This window comes from Chelmon rostratus, chromosome 10 (assembly GCF_017976325.1).
Source record: "Chelmon rostratus isolate fCheRos1 chromosome 10, fCheRos1.pri, whole genome shotgun sequence".
Classification (NCBI taxonomy): Eukaryota; Metazoa; Chordata; class Actinopteri; order Chaetodontiformes; family Chaetodontidae; genus Chelmon; species Chelmon rostratus.
Genome location: NC_055667.1, coordinates 16,165,975 through 16,191,181, shown reverse-complemented (window position 1 = coordinate 16,191,181; position 25,207 = coordinate 16,165,975). Strand labels below are relative to the sequence as shown.

General features: G+C 44.8%; 1 protein-coding gene across 1 annotated transcript in view; it reads left to right on the top strand.

Annotated features, from left to right (window-relative positions):
- LOC121612182 (ERC protein 2-like) overlaps positions 1–25,207 on the top strand; it is a 143,925-nt gene that overhangs the window by 68,617 nt on the left and 50,101 nt on the right. Inside the window, exons 14-15 of the mRNA XM_041944894.1 lie at positions 2,459–2,611; positions 6,219–6,379. Of these exons, the coding sequence (XP_041800828.1) occupies positions 2,459–2,611; positions 6,219–6,379 (314 nt within the window). The remainder of the gene's footprint in view (positions 1–2,458; positions 2,612–6,218; positions 6,380–25,207) is intronic.

Sequence of the window (25,207 nt, the reverse complement as noted above, 5' to 3'; positions counted from 1 at the left end):
ACATTTGAGGATTTTCATTTGCTCTCAGCTTGTTCCCACAGTCTGTGCACTTCATTGAAACTCTATATGAAATATCTGGCCATGCACATGTACTTAACATTTTTTGAATCATGAAATAAGACACATACAAGTTGATGCTTTGCGTGTGTGCGTGTGCGTGAAGCTGAGGATTCTAGGTGCACAGCTGCTGAAAATGTGCATTTTCTCACTCTCCGCTAGTTTATTTTAGTGATTATAATCCCTACATCAAAAGAAAGACTCCATAACGATCCTTCCCGAGGGCATTAGGTGATGATTGGCGCTGCAGAGGCAATTATCTTTCCATTTCTCCCCACTCCCTCCATTTCTCTATCTCTCTTGCCCCTTCTCCCGTTCTTTATATTCTCTAGAAGTCAGCAACATTCTCTCGTTACTAATAAAACTTGCACAGCACACAGATATGCACTGACACAGACAGACAGACAGACACATATACTCCACATACACACACACACACAGGCAGACACAGCTTTCTGGTCAGGTTTCACTCGGGGGTCCAGCGGTGGCAGCCCCATCTCAGTGGGGCGTGAGTATGAGTGTGTGTGTGCGTGTGTGTGTGTGTGTGTTTGTGCGTGTGTGTGTGCGTGCGTGCATGTGTGCGTTTCTGTCTGTTGGGCGGGGTCAGACCAGTACTTGTTGATTCTGGTGCATCGAATTACTGCCCGTCTGTCACATCCAATTACAGCTTTGGACTGCTGACGCACACAGCCTGCCTCTGTGCGCGTGTGTGCGGGTGTTTGTCGCTCACCTCCAGCTGTGTCGTGCTGACGTGACGAGCCACAAGCATCCGCCTGCGATTTGGCTGGCTTGGCACTTTTTTCACCACGCTCAGGGATAATCCTGTTGCTCCTGTTTCAGTCAGTATCGCTGAATTAGTGGGATAATTAGCCTTTTTGGTCATAAATAGTCTTTTTTACATGAAGGAGCCAAGTCATTTGATATTGGTGAGCTGGCTTGATGCCGCAGCGTTAAGTATTTATATGCATGATACGGGTGCCAACTTATTTTTTCCCCTGTAATATTTACTAGGGGCAGTTAAGATACCATCATATGCATCTTGCATGCTCATGACAGTCTCTCGTAAAATGACCTTGACTTGCCGTCACAATAGATTCACCATGTGTGAGTCATGGTACTGTTTAGCCTGGAGCTCCTTTTCTGCAATAGAAAAAATGAGTCTATATACAGATTTAGTAATAACGTTAGACACACTCACGTTGAGCTCCATATATCAGCCATACGCTTTCAAAGCTGCAGTTGTTTCCAGCCATTCTGAATCGATGCTTCTGCAAGCATTCTGAGCTGTTTAAGAGTTTGTACTGAGGCTCAGTGAAAAAATTCACAACAACGTTTACAATTTTCTGTTTTACTTCTCTTTTTGCTGAGTTTTCTATGTGTCCTCATTGCTTCCAGCAGTGTGTGTTGCTCGGTCACCCCTTGCACTGTGTAGTATTCATGTGTTTGTTGAAGCGTCCAGCATCGATTCAAACCCTCAAGACCCCCATTTTGCATTCTGCCACCTTGTTTAGACTGCAGCTCTGCTGTTCTCGCTCACATGCAACGTAGCCGTTGTTATTAAGTGTCCAGTGCTGCTACTTCTATCATGTAAGATTTCACAAGCTGTGGCTGTATACGTGTTTACATGATGTTTAGCGTGCATTTTGTTGCTGAGTATCCATTTGGCACATCCCCTTGTTTGCAACAAGCATAACTGAACTCTTTTGTTCAGTTTGAAAGTGTCTCCTCCCCCATGTGACTCCTGCAACGCTCCCCACAAAAGTGTGAACGTGTGAACTTGAAGGCGAGTCAACTTTTGAGGAGCTGGAGAGAAATTCAAAAAAAAAAAAAAAAAAAATGAAAGAGAGAAAGGGAGGGGGGTTATTATTTCTGTCCGGTGTTTTCTTTCACAGTTCCATCACCCAGTGTGGAGAGGGATCCTTTTCCCCCCACTCACCATGGGTGTCAGAGAGGCCACACACAAACTGTGCACGTGAACACGCACAGTCGACTCCACACACCCACACTCACACATGCACACACTCCTACGGATGTCGGTAAAGGTCATAGCACTTACACACTCTCTCTCTCCATCACTTATCGCTCTCTTCTGTCTTGGCTGTGTTTCTTTTTTTTTCTGAGAGAAGTGTTGTTCTTCTCTCACCACAGCTTTTGACTTCCTCAAGTCTTTCCTTTGTTTCCCTTTTGCATGGGCTGGATTCATTTATGCAAACGGACCTACAGATACACCTTTTGTCAAATTATTGTTTGTCAATACAGCATGATTCCAATGCAGAAACACTGGATGAGTTTTTAAAACAAAATATACTGAGAGAAGAAAAACGCTCTCTCCCCGGCTTTTGCTACTTTGCTTCCAACCCTCCTCCTCGTCCTCCTCCTCTGAACTCCTATTGCTCCCCAGCTTCCTCTTTCAGCTTCCCAGGATGCCATGCGGGAGACGGCGGAGCGGATCAGGGAGCTGGAGAGGGCACTGAGGGAGAGCATGAACACCTCCGCACATAGGGAAGCTCTCTGGGCTCAAGAAGAGGGTGCTCGTGTTCAGGCCCAGAGACAGGTTTACCTGATGTTTCACACACTGATGAAAGACTCCAGATACGACGTGAACATAAACACACACGCATACACACACAGGCAGCATGGCCTACCTCTAATGCGCAGTGCAGGTGTCAGCTCACCTAGTACTGAGAGACCACTGAGGGAATGTGAGGAACTTAACTGCACCCCCATGTGGCTAAGAGTGTAACTGCAGGCAGACTGTGGCCACTCAATGATCCTTAATCACTTAAAATGTAGCTCTTAACCAACAAATATCATTATTCCAAGATGGATAGTTGTCTTTTGTTTCCTGTCTCTTGTTTCCTTTCCTTCTTAATTGAGTTTTTATTCTCTAAACATGCTGTTGATTATTTTCTCCCTCTAGACTGAAAGTTAAACCTGAAACAAAAACTTGCAGTGTTTCATTTTCTGTCTCTTGTTAACTTTGCAGTTGCATGCTTGAAAATCTGAGCATAATGTTTAACATATTGTGAGTTTATGTGCATGCAATCAGAATTCATTAACAAATCTGCAGACTTTAGGCCTGTAGCCTTGATGGAGCACAGGCCGCCCTTTTACTCTGTACGACTTGCTATCTATCTGTCCGACTGCCAGCTGGTCGGCCTACGTCTTTAAGTGGCTCCAAAAGAGTGTATGTGTGTGCATTTGTACGTGTGTGTGTGTGAGCGTAGGTGTGTCTGTGGTGGGAAAGAGAAACACGGCGAGGGAGTGTGTTTCCTCCTGGTGTGAGCGTGCATTCGAATGAGAATGACCTCGCATTACTGATGAGTGCCACAAGTAATATGAGAGCAATCTGTGGTTAAAACACGAATTAACATTTTGAGGCAGAATGGTGGCTGTATTGCCTCAAACACACACGCACACACATTCGAAGACAGAAGCTGATAATGAGAATAACTTTCGGAGATTGGTGGACAGAGTGAGAGAAGGTCAAACTCAGTTTAGAAAATTCAGTGAGAGCCAATGCTAACTGTGGCTTGTTTTTTCCTCTTTTTTTTTTTTTTTTTTTTTTTTTTCAATGTCTGTGCTTCCCACGCTCGACTTACAGCCAGCATGGATACTGTGTTTATCAAACAATATTCTGATCCACTGAGGAGTCCGAAAGAAAATTATATTTATGTCTGTGGGACTTTTTGCACGCATAGAAGTGGATGATTCAGCTTTGACCTAAGTTTACCCGTGTGTAGCCAAAGAATCATGGAAATCCTTCCCTGACGTGTGACACGTTAGCACTCGTTGACCCCAAAAGCCATCGTTGACTTACTTTCATTTCAACTCAATCCAGACCCTACACATAGAGAACGTAATGAGCCGGCATGCAGTCGTACTGGCGGCCGCACTTGACACGTATTGAGAACAGAGTTGCAGTCGCGACTCGGGGCGAGATACCCCGTTTGGCCTGGCACTCAAGCTGCTCAGTGGCTGATGTGCACTGCAAGGTGCTGTCAACACGACTTTGCGAGCCTGCATGACGTCATCGCACAAGGAGGCGGCGAGTCAACATGCCATTAACGTGCAGTTACACAGTCGTCAGTCAACTGGCTCTGTTGCCTCGAAGGAAAAAAGCGAGAGAGCGACAGGTCCTTCTGAAACATCACCTGACCCTGGCACTGTTTCAGAGCGCCCTGCCAGACTCGCATTCTCACATCCCGGCCCCCTCCCCTTCACTCCTTCCTTGATTTTCCTCTTTCTTCTCCCCTCTGTCCCAGAGTAATCAGTCTCATGATGTGTAATGCGCTGAAAGTCTTCCATCAGCCTGAGCTGCTGAAATGGAGCATGGGTAATGCCCTGGGTCACTTTTTTTCACACCCCGGCTCTCTAAGTCTCTCACTCCGTCTCGGCCTCTCTCTGTCTCTCGTCTTTCTCCTGCCATCGTTTCTACTGTCCGCCCATTATCCCGGGCCTCGTTCTTTCCCATCTGCCTTCTTAAGTTGTCTCGCCCAATTATCTCCACGCTCTCTCTCCATTTCTGTGCCTGTCTCTCTCCCTCTTTCCCCCCACTGTGGCGTTTGAACTAGGCCTTTGAACCAGCAACACCGACGCAAATGAACAAGAGGGATTTGGCCCTTACCTCTGAGCCCCCAATCAGCTTAGCAACTAAAGGGGCTTTGGGCCAGTCTTAGCGAGCCTGAGCCCGGCTGGGGGGCTTTGCCTTGAAGTTGAGCTAAATTAGCACGCACAGGCTCACCGCTAAGCCGATTAGGTCCCTAATTTCACTAAAATGCATTGTATTCCTTATTAATGATGTGATTGTGAAGTGAGGGCTAGCCTGGGTGGTGGACTAATGGGGGAGTGGGAGGTAGGCTGTTGGCACATGAGGGTTGATAGACATGTGTTGGCCGTAAATGGAGTTGTGCGTGCGTGACCCTTGACTCCCAAGATGAAAAGACTGTTTTTGGATTGTTTTAAGCCTGAGAGAAGACATCAAACATGAAACATGGTGTGATTTTGGACAGTTGGATGTTAATATTGGGTGTATTACCTGCTGGATACCACTGAGGTCAGTTGTTGTTGGCAGGGATGTGGAGTGAATTTTATTTAAAACAATGCGAGGAAGTTATGACTGGAAGTTGTCACTTTCCCACCATTTCGGATTTCTGTATTCCCCACGCGCTTGGCTTTCACCCTTTCTTCTCTCACTCCATATGTGATATTCATGAACAGTCAGTGAACACATTATCTGACATCTGTGAAACACACCTAGAAAACCGGCGGAGATGGAGAGTGTCCTGAAAATGTGTGAACGATTTGGCCCCTTCATAAAAGAGGCCCGTTCCTTTTTTCATGTCCTACCCCATGGAGTGCTTTCCCTTAATGCCTTTTTTTTTTTTTTTGGCTTCTCCTTCACTTTCTTTCCCTTTGTTCATTTGACATCCAACACTTCAGAATTTATTATTTGACTATCTCATATCACAAATCTGCAAATCGTCAGAACTGCACAAAGATAAATTCACATTCTCGCAGTTCTTCATTTACACCGTCTGAACAAACCTGCCTAGTGCTGCATCCTATTGTAAAGCACTTGTTGTTAGACAATTATACACTTCCTGTCTTAGGATAATGACGCCCTGAGGTCACATCCTGTATGTCAGACACTCAGGTTGGGCACGCAGGCCTGCATGGCTGGAGGGCCTGGGTGTGCAGAGGGAGGAGATGTAGTTGAGGGGCTGAGCATTATTCTCACCTGTGCTGAAGTAGAGCCACACTTGAGAGCGAGATAAAATAAGTGGAGAAAGGTGGGAGAGGAGAGGGAACACTTGTTTCCAGCACAAGGGTCAGCTAACCTCTGAGCCTAAGCGGCTTTCATCGATGTCAACCAGCCTTCTGTTCTAGTGGTTAGGCGGTCAGTTCACCTCATCACAGCATTCCAACACACACACTGAAATACATGCATGCAGACAAATAAAAGTGCACATGAATGTGCATCTGATTACTTTACCATGTCCATGTGTACGTGCGTGTGCCTGTGCATGCAAGTATACAATTCATCATGGATATTGAAGTTTATGTAACATGTTATATGATTTAATGTTTGAGAACAGGGCCATGTGGGTGAGTATCCTTGCATGATTTGACCCCGTGTGTGTATGTCTCCCCTTGAATAGTTGGAGGAGCTGATGGGGGCTTTGGAGAAGACCCGGCAGGAGCTGGACGCCACCAAGATGCATCTGTCCTCCACTCAGCAGTCCCTGCATGAGAGAGACAGACACCTTAATAGTCTTCGCCAGGAGAGACGCAAACAGCTGGAGGAGATTCTGGAGATGAAGTTAGTCTCACATTGCACAATGTTTCTGCTTTCATCACCCTACTTAGCTAATCAGGCCACACACAATGACAATTACATACTCTGTAGCTATATCTCGTACATTTAAGGCTATGCATTCCTCTAATCAGTAAATGAAAGACTTCAACTTAGCTCTTTCAGCAATATGAATGAATTAAACTGTATGTATGTTAAGATAAAAAGCCCAATGTGAAACGGAGAGCAACAGTACTGGCAGTCAGAAAAAATAAACTGCAACTGTTTGCCGTAGCGACTGACACACCCAGCTCTTAAAAGTATATGATGAAGGACCTTTTATTAACATTGGCATGATTCGTGCAGTGCTTCATCAGGCGCATTTTCATTACCCTGCACAGCAGCTTCGTTGCTGCAGCAGAAACCTGTGCCTAACACTAGAATTAAGCACATTTATCCGCTCACCTGTTCACATGTGTGTCGGTGCATGAGTGTTATATAGACATCAGCGCTGAGGTGTGTTGTGAAGCAGCCGGATCAGCCGTTGTCTATCGCTGCCTTGTGAAAAGTTACATTTATTGAGGACAGGTGGTTCAGTCTTAGACAGCAGGTCAGAAGAATGTGTGTGCAGCTGTTTTTTTTTTTATATATATATATTGTACAGTATGTCTGTGTGTGACAGAGAGAGAGTTAGAAGAAGGGGGAAACCAAAAAAAAACAATCCCCATGTGTGAGTGTGTGTCGGCGGGTATGCATGAATGTGTGAGTGAGTTCAGTGATCTGTCAGTGGAGCGCCTACATGTGTGTTTGCTTTGAGCGCTCTGATTGAAGGAGCATGGAGCCACATATCTGGTTGTCATGTGCCGCAGAGAAATGCCTTTAATGTCGGCCACTCAGCGCAGTACAAAAGGGAAGGCTGGCACATATGTATTGAAAACACAACTTTTAAAATCCATTACGCCTCACGAGCCCCTCTGATCACACTAACTCTGAAAGAATGCGTGCACGCGTCCGTGTGCGCCTGCGGCATGTGTACGTGCACGGTGCGCTGGAGACCGAGCGCCCTCTCCCATGCAGCACACACGCGCCCTTGTGATACAAACCATCTTCCTGTCTGCTCCAATTTCCACCGTCCAAACATTACCAGGGATGTTTAGCAGAGGAAATGTGTTACATATGATACAGACACAATCCATGCTTCTAGGTATGTACGTGAAATTAGGAAAACGCTCACGGACCTGGCATGTGAATGATACTTTTGTACTTCACTGGCACTAGGCTTAAATCATTATTATATTACCATTAGAAAGAGGTCTGAAGAGGAGGAAGGTTAGTGTGATGGTTGGTTGACATAAACAGCAACAAAGTCGATGGGATTCTTTTCCTTTGTGTTCGAGACTCTGACTGAATGCAAGTCTACACTGGTAAGAGCTAATGGAGGGGGCACACGGGGCACGAGTGTGTGTGTGGTCTCTTGTGTGCCGGATTCTGTGTGTGTCTCTGTGTACGAAGAGGTCGGAGGCAGGGGTTTGGGGTCACTGATGATGAGGATTAAAGGACTGTTGAATTGCGAGGGGCGAAGCTTCGTGAGACTGACTTTAACATCTGAACAAGCCACAAAGATACGCACGCAGAATGTACACACAACCTCAGTGGGACTCACATATAATCACTCACGTCTGCAGACGTGCATATACTTACACAAACTTTGGCTTTCTGCTTTAAAAGGGGCCATATTCCCACAGCACAGCTCTGGTCCAAGTTAGCACAGGGAAAACTAAACAGGAAAGATAAGGCAGAGAAAGAGAGGTAACGAGAGAGAGAGGGAGTTAAGAGTGAAAGCAAGAAAAAAATGAGACAGAGAAAATGAGAGGGAGGGGAGAATGGAATGGAGGGGCTACGCAAACTGAAGTATTTCAAATCTTAGAAATCATGAGAGAAGTTTGATTGCATGCCAAGTTTCTCCTTCTCCCCGCTGTAATGTGGCATTTGTCAAGAAGACCAGCTGAAGCAAACCATGTGAGGCACGTTCCCCAGTGAACTAGGGAGCTCTCTGTGTGTGTTTTCTAATGTGTGTGTGTGTGCGTGTGTGTGTGTGTGTGTGTGTGTGTGTGTGTGTGTGTGAGCCAGAGGGAGAGAGAAAGAGAGAGAACAGACTCTTGGCTTTTCAACACTGTTAATGAAAGAGACAAGAGGGGAAAAAATCATTTTCAATATCCTCTCATTGCATGCTGGGTTTCCTAGTTTGTAGTCTGTGTGTGTGTGTGTGTGTGTGTGTGTGTGTGTGTGTGTGCGTGTATGTGTGACAGAGAGAGAGAGAGAGCATTTTCATATTTGCCTTGTTCAGATATAGAGCTGAATACTTGATGTATAAGGAGTGGTGCAGGTCTGCTCTATCACCCCACACCAGATTGAGTTTCCACCATACTGTACAGCACTCACACACACACACACACACACACACACACATAGACACACACACATGGACACACACACATAGACACAGATGGTCTCCAGAGGAGCTAGTCATTAAATGAGTCTAGGGTCACGGGGTGTAGGTGCACAATAGAGAAATTATGTGTTTGGACATTTTGAATAGCTATTCATTGAGATGTTTCCATAGTCTGAATGGGATAATACTACATGCCGCAACATTGCAGTGGCTTACTGAACCTGATCCTCCTGTAGACACTGGGAATGTCGCTGATATTATCTCTGTTTACATTTTAGTGATGGAAAATGATGATAGAGCAAAGAGAATGTAGCGGCAACTTTGAGGCAGGCACATAAAGAGACGCGGAGTTGACAAAGTGGAAATTTTTCGCGCAGGGAAGGGGAGAGTTGACAATTTGAGAGATGGAGGGGAAAATCGTGCAAACATTAGACTGCAAGACAGTAGACGGAGGGAAAGAGAGAGGTTGTAGCGCAGAGCGAGGGAGGAAATAGTAAATGATGGAGAAAAAAAGGGATGATAGAGTGAGGGAGTGATTGATGGAAGGGGTGATGGATGGAGGGAGGGAGGGAGGGGGGAGGAGAATGATGGAGGAAGTGGTGGAAGAAGGAGCGGGGAAAAGATCGAGGAGGGCTGCAAGGGGTGGGAGGGAGCGGAGTCTGGTTAGTCGAGACGAGAGGGAGAAGAATGGGTTAAGGTTGAACCACTAAACACAACACACCATCAGCAAACACCTGCACCACATCCGACAATAAAGAACATCCACCTGTTCATTCCCATTTGGATTTTCACATGAGTATGGCCCTATGAAATCTGTTTAATCTAATTCACATTTTCTATCATTTTTTCCCCCCAAATTCCATGTTTTCCGTTTTCTGAATTTTTTCTGAATTCTGTGTTTTATGATTGAAGCACATATTGTCATTGGAAATGAATTAATGGATAATTTTCAATAAGAAGATATTCAAAATGTAATGACTATGTACATGATCGTTTGACCAACACACCAGGTAAGCGGGGCTGACGGAGGCAGCGCTCCTCTTTGTTTACAATGCTTGACCAGAAATGGACGGAGCTTTTTCTTTTTTTCCAACACAATATCTGACTGCACATCCAGCCACCAAGTCTGCAATGAACTCGCGTCTGTTGATGTGGTTGCCTCTTTCTCAGAGGACCTCTTTGACATGACTGTGTGTGTGTGTGTGTGTGTGTGTGTGTGTGTGTGTGTGTGAGAGAGAGAGAGAGAGACCAAAACATAGCAGCATAGTTTTTGAGGTGCTGTGAAGAAAAGGGAATTGGAAAACCCTGATTTTTTTATGAATTGCGTCCACGTTTGGGCAATTTCCGTCCATACATCCAACACCCCGAGTTTTACAGTTGATTCCATTTTTAATAGAAAATTCTGTGTTTTCTGCATCTGCATTTTCAAGAAATTGAAAATAAGAATGTATTGTTGAAGCTGAAGAGTGCACAAAAAGGCAGTGGAAACAGATTTTCTGAACATGGTTTTCTATTTCAAGAAGGCCACATAGACAAAGAAAACTAATAAATCAGTGTAACATCATATGCCCATGCCTTCAAAATTTGCTTAGCAATAATTCACAGAAAAAAACTATTGTATTTGTACTGTATTTGACATTTTCACAACTTCTTTTACTACAATCTTGGACATGTGGTCAACATTTGTGGATTAATTGGAGAGAAATATACTTTTAGAGACATTCTGCAAAAGCAAAATTAAGCAATATCTCAACTGTGTAATTCTCACTCATTTGCACATCATGTCATTAACTCAGCACCCTCTCACAAAGGCAAATCAGCTGTTCTATTTGGTGGAAATCTAAAAAAAATCCTAACCTGTAACTCTGAAATTCAGTTCTGTCTGTGACGTGTGTTCATGTATCCGTTTGTTGGCTAGTTACAGTAATCCATGGCATAATGAAGCTTAGAGCAGTAGCGACGTTATGACTTTCAAATCCCCAACGTAGACATCCTGTCTGCACAGTGCAATTGCCATGGTTACTCTGACTAAACACACAGAGAGACCAGCTGTACTGGCAAGGTCATGTCCCCGCTCACTGATCTCTCTGAGGGGCCTGGACACATACACACCCTGGCAAACTCACACGCGCACTCATTGAAACACATGTGCGCCGAAAAAGCGTATTAACACACTCGTATATTCTACGGATTCAAGCATCCCGTACGAGCATGCGGAAACGTCTGCCAGGGCTCAGAGCAGATGCACACGTGTATGCACACTCACCCAGCCGCACGCAGACACGTATGGTGTTACGGCGCCATTGTTGTGATAAGCAACGATGAGACGTAGGAGGCTGGTGCGGTGTGTGAATGGGATTCTCTGTATTGCAGCGAGTGAGGAGGGGGCTGACCACACATCACTTTCCTCTCGCTGCGAGCCGGTTTGTGTGCGTGTCGCCTCGTGGGAACTTCGGGCCATTCATCATGTCTGTCTGTGCGCCCGTGCCCTCTGACACGCGTGTTTACCTTCGACATGTGTGTCGGGCCCGTATGCGTGTTATTATGCCAGGGCTGTGGCATGCTCCACCCTACTCCTCCTCCTTTCAGGTTTTGTCAATGGAGGGCTTCATCACACTTTTCTGAGTCCTTGTTCAGCACAGTAGGGTCATGACAGACAACTTACCTGGGTCCCATGCTTTAAACGTCAAGGGTGGAGAGGACAGTGCAGAGATACACTGGTGTGAAGCTTTTGAACTGACTGTTGCGCCGTTAAGCTAATGCAACTGGAGGACAAATGCCTCAAATGTAACTTTTCTGACCCATTTTCCCCCAAGCATGTCATTCTCTTGGACTGCGCTCATGCAAGCGTCATGTCTTGAACTCACTTCTCTCAGGGTTTGGCTGTTCTAGCAACAATTATGGTTATTTTTTATCACGACTTATTAATATTTTATTGGCACTTATATGAACATAGTATTTTTGGCATGCGTCAGCCCACCCAGTAAATATGAAGAGGATTTTTTTTTTAGCTCCCGTACTGCATGTAAACCCTGACTTCACTGGCACACACACGTACACACCCTCTGTTTGCCTGCTGTACGGTAACTGCAGCGCTGCTGTCATCGCGGAGAGGATTTGTGAGCCGTGGAGTGGCCGAGTGAAGTGGCATTGTCTCCTGAAGTATGAGCATATGACTGGAAGGCTGGAGCTGTCCTGTGAAGTTGATGTTGAGCTGAAAGACACGTTGACGCTGGGAGAACACTGGTGGAGCGGGGGGGGGGCAGAGCGTGTGTGTGTGTGTTTGGTTAGACAGACAGATAGACGGAGATGGAGGAGTCTTTCCACGGACGGAAAGAACTTCTTGTCTTGAACGCAAGATTGACGTAGCAAAGATGGGGTGAATGTGACACACAAAAACAAAAAGTAGTGCAGTGATTGACATCCAGAGAAGGAGATAGGGTGGCCATGACAAGGAGGCAATGGGAAGATGCTGCATGTGGAAACATCTTTCAGCTCCCATACTGAGTCACAGTTTGTCCAACTAGAGTAAAACATTCTTTTATTCCCTCTTCTTATTTTTACTTCATCCCACTTTTAACTTCCTCTGACTATTAAATGCTCCCCCTCATTCTCTTTTTTGTCTTTTTTTTTAACTCTTGTTCTATCTCTGGACGGGTGGAAGAAGGCCTGGAATTTATCACACATACCTAATAATTACTATCACAGGAAATGGTTCTGAGGAAGTAGGTGCACTAGCCCTGCTAATTAGTGTCAGTCGCAAACACACATACACGTGCGCATACTCACGCACACCCACACACACACACAGCTAATTAGTGTCATTTGACTGGTGTAGAAGTCTCGGGAAAGCCCAATCTGATTGGCCTCAGGGAGACTAACACCCCCAAGTTTACCCAGTTGTATAAATCTCAAGACTAATTGATTGGAAGTCTGTGTGTGTGTGTGTTTGTGTGTGTGTGTGTGCGCGCATGTGTGTCAGAGCATTTAAGTGCGTGCATGAGTGGGCGATTGATTAGGTGGGCCCTGCAGCCGTAAAGAGGCAGCCCAGGACACGGGACCCAGAGGTGACCGTTGGCGGCCTCCTGAACGACGGTCCTGCCCTCAGGGGTCACCAAAGGAATGAGGAGAAGGGCGGTGGGGGGGTTGGAGGTGTTGTCAGTGTAGATGGACAGATAGGCCACTTAAGTAAATTTGAATTTAAATACACAGATATGCAGCTAGACAGAGTAAATTGATAAATAGTAGCAGAGATGGAGCACAAAGGGTTAAGTGAAAGCCCAAGGAGAATTCGCAGCAGTGGGAGATTTTAGAAAGGGATGAGTTATTTTAAATGCAGCTGTATGTAATGTGTTGTTGCGCTGTAAAACAACCATTAAAACAGTGGTTTAGTGAAATGCCCTCATGGTTTACCATTATGGGCACATGAAATGCTGGTATACCCACACCAGTGAGTCAATGGGGCTTACTGGCATATATTTCACACACTGTAAACACCTCCAAGCCTCTGTGGTTGGCACACACACCTGAGCTCCGGCTCCTGTTTTTCTCCTCTGCGGCTTCTCTGACTACGTCTGTCTGACTTTATCTGGGTATAAGTGTCTCTCTGTCTCTATCCGTCTGTGTCTGTTTAAAAAAAAAGCAGCTTTCATGGCGGGATGTTGAGAGCTCTCTCTGCAGTTTCACTTCTTCACATTCTCACCTAGTTTTCTTCAATCAGAGTAATATATTGTTTCATGAAGCCCGCAGTAAGGGCTTAGTCTGCGACTCTTTGTTGGTTTGACTGGAGTTTTATTGGCGCTGCACGTCTCTCTGTCTTGCTGAGATGGTTCCCAGGAGGTTTTAATAGAGAACAATAGTAGAATGGGCCACTTCCCAGCACCAGGCTGCTCCAACACTGCACACCAGTCAGCGTACACACCACAGCAGCCCCTGGCACTTCTGGATTGTGTGTGTGTCTGATCTGGTTAATTCAGGGATGTAGACCCAAACTGTAATTATCATTATGTACTTCTCGGCAGTGGCAGGAAACAGCCCAAGCAAGTTTGGATGAGCGTGTGTATCCTCGCTGCTGCGCGCTGAATGTGTTTGTGTGCAACGAACAACATGTGCATACATGAAGCTGTCGATTAGTGTGTGCGTGCGTGCACGCATGTGTGCACAGAGGAGCAATGATGTGAAGAGCATGAGAGCTATTAGCAGTGAAAGATAAGCAGATTGTGCCAGTGGCTATGTGATGATTTTTCCTGCTCTTGTTTTGGCCCTGCTCTTGTTCATTTGGTCTCTGCTAAATGGAGACATATTGGAAACATGACTGTTCTCTCGGGGGCCAGTGGGTATCCACAGTTTAGGACTGGAAAGGAGAGGAGAGAAGAAGAAATGAGAGAAGAGAGGCAGAAGAGGAAATGAAGGGTGGAAAGAGAATAAGAAGAAAACCGAAATAAAATCAGGAGAGAAAGTAGGGGTCACTGGAGTTAAACTCACCGCTCGGATTTCAGATCTCATTAAAACCAAAACTACATTTGTCTTATTTGTTTGCGGAGAGAAATTACAATTCACAAGCATCACAGACATTGTTAACTTTCACAACTCCGCAATAAAACTTGTGTCTCATTTTTACGATATCAGAGTTGATGTCCAAGAAAAAGCAAAGCAGAACCCACCGAAAACAGACAGAAAGAGAAAAAAAAACACACACACAAACTTCAAACCCAGAGTTTATTTGGAGCGAGCGTCACATCTATTCAAGATGACAACCGCAGTTTAATCTGCGTAGTCCTTCATCTTTAAAGCTAGCATCAATAAGACAGAAAAGGCCTTCATGTGGGCGGACAGACTGCATAGAGACAGGACTGGTCACCACTAAATAAACAACACAGGGATCCTGCAGAGACAAGAATGGCTAGAGGGAGTGTGAGCAAACAAGACAATGGCACGACTTTTCAGCCTGTCGATGAAACACAGACTATAGACAGTGAGTGGATTGATGTGAGCGTATGTGTGTTTATGTCTGGAGTAATTTCAGAGGAGATCAGAGAACTGAGGAACACGTGGTGTCATTTTAACATACAATAATCAAAGTCTGAGCAAGACGGTATGTGTGTATCCTGACATTACTGTCACCAAAACCTCAGTCGATTGTTTAATATCTATCAATTTCCGTTATTATGACGTGTGAGGCATTCAGAGAGAGCACGAGTTTGACTTTACCGTCACTGTGGTGGCGTGTTTCCTGTCATTTTTGTCCGTGTTCATGCTTAACCTGTAGCAGCCACTGATGCGTCCTGCAGCAAAAACCACACATTTAGACTCACAATTCAGTCGAAGTGGAACGCACAGATGCCTTACAAACAATGCAGGAAGCAGCAGAGTTTACTCTGTCAGTGACAGCTTTTGGAAATGAGAAATACAGTCCGTGTAACATTTTTCCCCTCATTATCGTTAAATGTATACTTTAATGCTGGTAGGTGTAGCCTACAGCTATCTCACTGACTTAATGGCTACATTTTACCTCATATACAACCCTGATTCCTAAAAAGTTGGGACACTGTGTACAATGTAAATAAAAACAGAATGCAATAATTTGCAAACAAGCTGTGTTTACCAAGAACAGCTTTACAAAATGTTCCTGAGCCCATGTAGTAACATCCTTTATCCAATCATGTGTTCACAAAGTGTTGAACCTCGCTCCATCCTTGCTTGTGAACAACTGAGCCTCTCCAGGATGCTCCTTTCATACCCAATCATGATACTATCACCTGTTACCAATCAACCTGTTTACCTGTGGAATGATCCAAACAGGTGTTTTTGGAGCATTTCACAACTTTCTCAGTCTTTTGTTGCTCCTGTCCCAACTTGTTTGAGACGTGTTGCTGCTTCAAATTAAGAATAAGCAGATATTTTTAAAAATCAATGGAGTTGATGACGTTGATCAGAAGCTGTGAGTGTGAAAGAACCAAAAAATTCTGCAAGCTGTCGATCAGTGTGCTTTATTTACAGTGTGTCTGTCCTCAACAGTGTGGAAATAAAAGGAAAGCAAGAGTGGCAAAATAATCCTTTGGTGTGTTATTGTTCACATGGTTTTTATTGTACATTCCAGTCTTCACTGTTCATTCTTATCCAGATAATTACTGTGTGGTGAAAACATTTGAATGTTCATACAGACCATTGTAAATTGTGTAAAACCCAAACTTACAGTAAATTGTAGTACAACTCAGAGGCTCAATAACGGGTTTTGATTGGTTTAACTTATTGAGAAAATAATAATATGTGCCAAGCTCTGCTCGTAAACATACACACAGTCATCACATATTATATGATTTCTATGTAAAACCTCAAAAGAAACAACAGAAGTCTGTTTTTTCCTCAAACCTTTACTTTGCCTCTGTCACACACACACAAACACACACACACATACACACTCAACGTGCACTGACATATCTGACATGTCTCTGGTGCATTCAAGCCACAGGTCTCCGGGTTCAGCGTTTACTGAAATCAAATGTGTGTGTTTGGCCTTGGGTTACACACTCGATTGAATTAGAGAAATGGTGCACACGTGCACATGCGCTCGCTTGCTCGCGCACACAGACACACACACACGCACACAGCCTCGCAGGGACACAGATCTCTATTAAGTTAAAAAAGAGAGTTGAGTGTCCTCTTCCATTGCAAGGGCTTTTATGTGATAAGATCGGCTCGGGGTGCTCTCCTATGCAGGATTCCTGAGCACATCAAACAACAGTAAACCACATCACAGAGGCAGGAAGAGCTCAGCTCCATTAGCCAGCCCATAAAGAACATGTGCATGTGTAACAAGAGAGCTACGCAGGCCACTACAAAAGGGTTACGCACATAGGACAAACACACAGTGGTATGCGGTCCCCTGACATACTCCCAAATTGATGCAACTTTTGGTGCAAATGCACATACATGCACTTGTGCCTGCACACGTGAACTCTGCTGCGTGTGTGTCTGGTGTAAGAAGGACTGTGTCATTGCTCATAGTTCCTGCATCATGCATATGTGCACATGCATATCCACAGAAGTAAACACTCATACCGAACATTGATGGTTCTGCTTCGTCAGTGTCATCTGAGCACATTCTGCATTTTATACATTCCAACTGGGTCTTAAGCAGTAAGTAATGGTCTGCTTTAAAAAAGTGGCTCACGGGCCAAGCTGGAATAATGGCGTGGTGACATGAAAAAACTGGACTACAAATAACTGTTACACAGATGGCAATCATTAGCTTTATTAGTACACAACTGCTACAGACATACCCCCAACACACACACACACACACACACACACACAGACACACACACACACACACACACTCGTACCCTGCCCAACAATCTCTCTGCAACTGGAACACTGCACCATCTCTATCCTGTCCTCCTTCACTTTTCCCAGAAAGAGACGTCTCTCTTATGAGGTGTCTAGTGACAAAAGGCCAAAGAGACACCTAAATACAGCAAGAGAGAGGCAGAAAAACAAAGAGAGAAGAGGAGGGGGGCTTAGGGGGGAGCAGAGGGAGAAAGAGCTTGACCCAGATTGAGTTTACCCATTTTTCTTACATTGATTTGAAACAGATCTTCACCGTGTCTGCTGTCCAAGCCACAGGCAGTGAGATATCACCCTCTGCTCAGGCTCCAGAGGATCTGATTCGAACTGGATGTCCATCACTCACTATGACCGGCCTTGCTCTGCTATGAGAGGATGTCTTAATCATCTCTTGTGCAGAAGTGAGTGAAGAACCATGATGAGAAACGTACACACTGTATGTTTTAAACCGCATCAAACAACAGCACGGTCAGGGGAGCGAGCGGCCGTATCGTCGTGATGTGGACAGAGACAAATGTGTCCAAATGACAGGATGAAATGGAGACACGGGGCCCACCCGGCTCTCTTTTAAACCATCCGAGTGTGTTTTAATCCAGAAGATTAGGCTGCCCGCTAGCATTACAGGAGTCCTCGTGCCAGTCAGTGATGTTCTGCCCACCGAGGTTACCATTTAATCCTGAAGATGACATACACACAAACAGTGGTGTTGCCACACAGGATGCCAGCGCAGACTGAGCATGCAAATGTTGATGAGACTGATGTGTGTGTGTGTGTGTGTTGTGGAGGGAGGGTCACGGTAGCATGATCATCCAAATGTGTGCTAGAGGAGAAAGAGGCTGGTGGATGGCAAAGGAGAACCAGAGGGAGTTATGCACTATGGCAGGCCCTAATTGCTTGCGGCTCCTGTTGTGTGTTTGGCTTTGTTTGAGCATGTCCAATATAACCAGTCATAGGGGAGCCTCTGCCAGAGCTAGCACACACACACACACAAACACAGTGCTGAACCATAGAGAAGGCTTTTATGGTGTTGAAGGCTAAAGTAACATGACACCTAGGGCAAACACTGAGTAATAAAGCAATTGCGGCACATTGTTTAGATCCTCCTCCTGGCATGGTTTGTTTGTCAGGCTCAGAGTGTCTCAGTTTCCTGACATCAGTGTCCTGACATGTCACTTTGGGAGCTCAGTGTACGATAAACACACATGCACACGCGTATATACACACACACACACATTAGCAAAAACAGTACACATGCAGGATAAACACTAAGCGGTCATGCACATACACACAGAAACACAAGCCCACATTCTGTCTGCACGCATGCCACACTGCAGACATCTCGACATGTCAGTCACAGCGTGCTTCGTGCCAGTCTTTCCCCAAACTTCTAAGCCGCTTCCTGGTATGTCTGACTGCATGACTGCAGATAAAAGAGCAATAAACATATCTTTCTTACTTGCTAACTTGTGTTCCTTGCATGCCCGTCACCTCCTTTTAAAGTTGCTGTTCTGTGACACACACGCAGGATGTTTGCATGTGTGTCTGTTCCCCTCCCAGCAGAGTTTCTCTTGGATCTGCTGTAGCTCTGAGGTGGTCTCCGGCCCATCCTCTGCTCCAACATGAGAGCTGTTTGTTAATGCGTGCCATGTCATCACAGCGTGGCTGTAAAATGAGTTGTAAGTAGAGCACACTCTTTGTCTGGACCCTTCCTTGCCATATCTGCACTTTCTCTGTAATTCTCTCTTTCTGTAGTATCTCAGAAACACACCTGCATTCTCTCTGACAGTGGCGGGAGACTTAACAACCCTGAAACAGACACCACGGTTGCAGTATTTACAACACCCTCACTCAGACCTAAACAAAGCCATGCATGCATACAGACACAGTGGGGGGGGGGGTCTGTCTGTACAGTCTAATTGGATTTAGCATTATTTACCGCTCAGAAAGAAGACGTTCTGTATATACTGCAGGTCAATTGTGTGATTTTGCAATATGTAGATCAGTCAATTAAAGTTAAAAGCACATTGAAAGCACAGTAGCACTTAATACACTTCGAGTCTTTATGTCTTCACTAGTGTTTTTAGAGCCTGCAAAACGGCATCATGGTGCTTGTCTGTTCAGATAATTGCTAACAGACGAAAGAATGGAACACAAAAGTACAAAAATAAATAAATAAATACAAAAATGTATTGTCAAACCAGAACTGGAAAGTTTCTTGGTTTCACTTCAGTTTCACTTTAAATGCGCTTTATTCTGACTTCGCTTTCTAACAGCTTCTATGCCGCTGCTGTCATCAGGATATCATCACAAATAGTCTCAATATCTGTAAGCAAAGTCCTGTCAGATTTACCATAAAACAAGCTAAACTCTTTTACAGTGAGAATGATGTTTTTATAGAAAGGGAAATGGAGTCTAAATCTAAGTCTTAGTCTAAATGGCATTCACAAAGAGGGGAGTGATGTAAGGTCACTGTGCAGTGCCCCCGTAAGTCAGCAGCTTTGGTTGTGTGTGTGTCTAAAAACAGTGCAAAAGTGAGGGTACATTAGGAACTCATTTAGTTAATGAGTCCACTCTCACCTGCAACCCTGCAATGTCAGTGGAGCGCAGAGCAACACTTCGTAATACTCTTTACAGCCTGGTCACAGCATGCACACACACACACACAGAGGCAGATACATCAAGCCGTGTCCCTCTTCTGCATATAAACACTAACACATATTTATATTTTTTTCTATGTAACCCTCTTAAGGAGCCCGCTGTATATGTTGTGCAGCATTATAACTTAAATTCTCACTCAAACTCTAAGCATCACATTCAAATGATTCAAGAGCTGGAAAAAAATCAAAACAAAACAATGCATTCACACACATACACACACTGCTGTGTGTAACCATAGCCAGCAAATGGACTGAGTGGAAGCCATTGTTAAAATAACCGTGATGTAATCTGCCAAGGGAGCTAGCGGGCCTGCGTATGTATGTATGTATGTGTGTGTTATCTATCTGGAAATCAGTGGGTCTGTCAGCAGCATCTGACTGCACACTACCACTGGTTTCTTTATTAAAAACCAGACGTTTGCTGGAATCCACGCACAGGTGTGTGGGAGGGCCAGCTGAGCACTTACCACAGTCCCCAACTGTCTGCGTTTGTGTGTGCGCTGACTGTGGATACGTTTCTACTCTTATGCATGCTTGTGAGGAAAAAAGCAAGACTGCAGACAAAACATAGTAAAGGCGAAAGGACGCTGGACTCCAGTAAGAAAACTTGTGGCAAAGAGCAGAAAGGTCAAAGAGTGAGTGTACTTTTTGCTGCAGTGATTACAAGGCGCACACTTTTGCTGTTTCATGCTTGCGTGCACGTGCTCCTGCGTTCCCGCTCGCGGCTTCAATTTTCATGCCCTCGTAAAAATGTAGAAACGCACACACGCGCCGTATTCCACCAACAAGAAGTTGTTTCAGCGCGACTTCTTTACACGAAATGCATTCACAACCACTATACTTTACAAGCAAGGGTATGTCTCTATTGGGAATTCACACCAACTGATGAACAAGCAAATGCAATGACACAACAGGCTCGATGTACCAGAGGCATGATCTGTCTACACTAGCTTCAACGTACAAATTACCCAGATTATAGAGCGGCGTGGGTGTATATGTCTGTGTTTGGGTGTGTGTGTGTGTGTGAGAGAGAGAGAGAGAGAGAATGTGCATGTCAGTATGTGCAAGTGTGTCTTCTTATGTCTATCAGTGTGCACGCTGTGTGTCTTTTAAAGCTGGGACCCAAGTTTATCTGAGTGTGTGCGTGTGCTCGGATATGTGTGTACTCTGAAACGTGTGTATTCCTGTGTGTATTGACAGGGAAATAATAGTGAGGTTTTTTATCAGAAGGCCAGGTAGTAATCATGTTACTCTTTGATCCCATGATCCTCACTGATCTGTCTAAATATACAGCAGACCTGTCCAGACCTGGCAACAGCTCCTCTAATCAGCACCCTCACTGAGCCCACAGTGTGTACAGTATGTATGTGTGTGTGTGTGTGTGTGTGTGTGTGTGTGCGCAACGTTCTGTCTGTCTCTCTGTGTCTGCACCTCTCTTTCATAACGTCTTGCTTTGAATATATTTTTCCCCCCGTGCACTTTAAAGCACTTGAAAGCTGGGCTAATGAAGTCTGTATAAGTTAGTATGTGGTCGCAGTGTGTTTGTGTAGCAGACTGTAAAGAAAGCATGTGGTTCCTGCTGCTTCAACACAAAGCAGAGCACTCTGAGCTTTCTTCTGTTTTACTTACATTTTACCATCCTTCATTAAAAGAAAATGCTTAACCAAGGTTGAAATCAGAGGACGGCTAATTATAAGCAGATGTGTGTGTGTGTGTGTGTGTGTGTGTGTGTGTGTGTGTGTGTGTGTGTGTGTGTGTGTGTGTATGTATGTGCATGCTCAGTCCACACGCGTGCAGCTTTGTATATGCAGTACATTTGCACAAGTACTGCACTTAAGGATACTCATACCTCTGCTAGGTTCTTAATTTTTTAACTCCACTACTTATATACTTCATATCAGAGGGAAGTACTGTATTTCACTCCACTACAGAGTTTCTTTAAGAGCTATTGTTACAAATTGCTTTGCAGATGGAGATTTTACATGTCAAATCTATGATCAGGTCATGATTATGATGATGCTTTGTCATATATCAACCCACCCAACAGAATCTTTTTAAATTAATTTAGATTCGCACCACCTCAGCCATCTTAAAACATTCAAAATGCTGCCGACACATTAATGCACCAGTCAAAATAATACAATCATTAATCAAAAATGTAACATATAATATAATGTAACATTGGGGTCATTCTGCAGAATGAGTACTTTTACTTCTGATACTGCTCTATTACTTAAATCAGATGGAATGGAGTACTTTTTTACATTGTGGAATCTTCTTTCACTGAAATGATGATGTCGACAGGGTTTACTTATCACCTTCATCAGTTAATTTCCACAGCAATTTCAACAGCACCGGTACCATATATATGTATATATAAACATAAGAATGGAAAAAAAAACACCTATCGGAAGACACCGGCAGCACCTGCTTTCTTCACCATTGTGTATATCTGAGTCTTTGAAGCCCTGTATTATAGAGCATGACAGAGTGTCTTTTATATGTTCTTACATGCACATCATTCAGGGATATACAGTAACTGTAAAAAATAAGACATCTTACCACGATGTATAATTCAGTTTCAAAGCCATTTTTTACTCTTTAAAAACATCTCTTCCAACATTTAGTTATAGTTCAGGAAATGGAGCTTTCTGCTGGAAAGACACACAACACATTGTGGGTATTGTAGTTGTCCGGGTATGCAGCTTTTATAATCGCTGAGCTCATGTGGCTGTGATTGGAAATAACTGTGATTGGCTGATGGAGTGTGGGGTGAATGTTAGTGTGACCTTGTGTGTCCTTTACACACTGACGGGAAATCGACTGGTCCAAGCTCCAAGGAAAGCTATAATTCAAGGAGTAACACGGGCCAAAGGAGCGTACACACATCTTCTGTGTGGCGCACGCATACACGCACACTCTGCTTGCACAGAGTAAAGTCCTCGCTGTGCTGTAGTAACCACATTAATTGGGTTGTGTAATTGTCTGGCAAAGCATTGTGGGAAACAGCCCATACAGATCTGTCCCTTCACCTCAAACCACTTTTTAAACATGGACTCCCATCGTCATGACAGTGCTATCCAGGAAATTGCTGAACATGTGTGTCTGAGCGCGTGTGTGTGCGTGTGTAATTCCGCGATCGCCTGTATGTGTGTGTGCGTGTGTGTGTCTCTATGGCTCCTTTAAGGGAAGTGAGTGTGGTGGCCTCCCATTCCACCGCATGTCGGCTGTGGTTCAGCTGTGGTCCACCGCCAGGCCCTACATTTGGAACACAGAGAAAATACACCAGGGGTACTTGCTCCCACTGTTTTCTGGACCCGTCTTTCATCGTTTGTGCGTACGTGTGTATTTTGGGTGCACATTTGTGTGTGAATAAGTGTGTGTGCGTGCATGGGTAATAGTGCGCCACTATGTTGTACTCTCTGCCCCTGATATTTTAAGGCTTTTTGGCCCCACGTCATGAGTGTGCGCTGTATTTCCAAGCTGCAGTTAGATGACCGGAGTGAGAGAAACCCGTACGGAGGACAGGAAAGGCAGGAGGAATGAGCAGAGAGGAAAGCAAGGCGGGTAATTGAAGGGTTCAGGGTAATACTTAGGCCAAGGATGGCTGTTTCAACGTGTTTGCATAACCTCCTTGAACTTAATATTTAGCCCCACTCTGGAGTGAGTATAGGGCACGACGGAGCCAAATAGAGAATGATAGAGGGAGAGAGAAGTCAAATGATAGAGAGGTCCAAGTCCAAGGCGGAGGTGATTCCATTCTCTCCTCCGATGAGTGGCTCCCCTCTTTGATTCGCGATAGAAAGGGAGGAGAGGAGGAGTGATGGAATGAGGATGGAGCGAGAAAAAGATTGTGGTGGCCTTCCTGTCCGAGGGCCTGTGATGAACTGTTTGACAGAGGGTTGTTTTAACACGCGAGAGCACACGGGACAATGCAGAGGACCCCCGCTTTAAATGACGCAAAGCAGAGTGCGTCCTCTGGTATTTCCAGTTTACATTACTGACAGTGAGGAGCACAGGCTCAACTGTAGCTCCTCTCACCCTGGTACAAAAAAAAAAAAAAAGAGGGAGCGTGGGAGTTATGCTCCTAATTAGTTATGCTTCTAATGAGATGCATATTGTGTCTCGCAGTTATCTTACTGTCTTTGTTTTTTGATTGATTCAGATAGAAAGGGAACTGAAGTGAAAGTGTTTAGGCCTGAAATGATTAGCCGCATAATAAATCAGTCGGTCGACAGAAAATTCATCATCAATAAATCTGATATTGAATAACTCTCTTTGTACTTTTGTGTGGACTGTGTGGATGTGAGGATTCACTGTTTTTCTTTGTTTTCTTTGGATATTGAAGGTTTGGACATACAACTAGGAAACAAGGATTTTTCTGCATTTTACGCACTAAATGATAAATCAGTAATAAGAACACTTATTCTGTATCCTTTATCAAAGCTACATGTGTGTGTGCGGCAGGTGGCTCTGCATTTATTTGTGCAGTTGTCTAATCTGACCTCCACAAAACACCCTCTCGTTTGCGTGTGTAGTTTCTTCTAATAGAAATGGATGGGAGAGGGTTGTGGGACAGTGCTCTGGTTGGATCAGAGTCAGACGGGGGGGGTGCATAGCTCATCAGTGTTTATACTGAGGCCTTAGTGCTCTTTCGTAACAGGCTGCATATGTGTGTATGTTCCCCCTTCTCTCCTTGTGTGTGTGTGTGTGTGTGTGATCTTACAGTAGTGTGACTGGAGCAGTGTTACTCATTCTGTGACCCTCACCTCTCTCTCAGATGACAGGGAGCTTTAAACAACCCAGCTGCTGTATATATGTGTGTGTGTGAGTGTGTGTCTGTACTTGTTCTGACTGCTAGGCAGGGGAGCCCTACACGTGTGTGGTACAGTACAGCCCCCAGCCTCGTTTCTTGTGCCTCGGGGAGACATTGTCAGTCAGCTGAGCGCTGATGAAGGCGGAAAACAAACCTCCCCATTAAGAGAGTGGAAAACGCTGCTCAGCTATTGGCGGGATCCCTGGAGGTTTAGGGTCACAGCTCACCTTATTGGTGGGTGACGGTGTAGGTGGGCCTTGTGCTGGACAGCTCTGGGGACTGAAGTGGATTGTGTTTTTTGTGCATTGATGTGAAAGACCAAAGTTACACATACAAACACGCGCACACATGGAGACACCCAAGGTCGACCAAATGGCCTTGTTTATTTATCTTTCCTGTTTTTACAACAACAGGGATCCACCCGACCCCTCGCTGATCCTCCGAAGGTGATGCAATGGAGCGAGAGAGGACACTTAACCACACTAGTTAAAGACTGTCTGCAGCCAGTGCTTGTGCTTGTTGAGGGAATAGTAAATTTATGGACGTTTATTTGCTTTAGATTGAGATGAGAGGATCAACAGTAA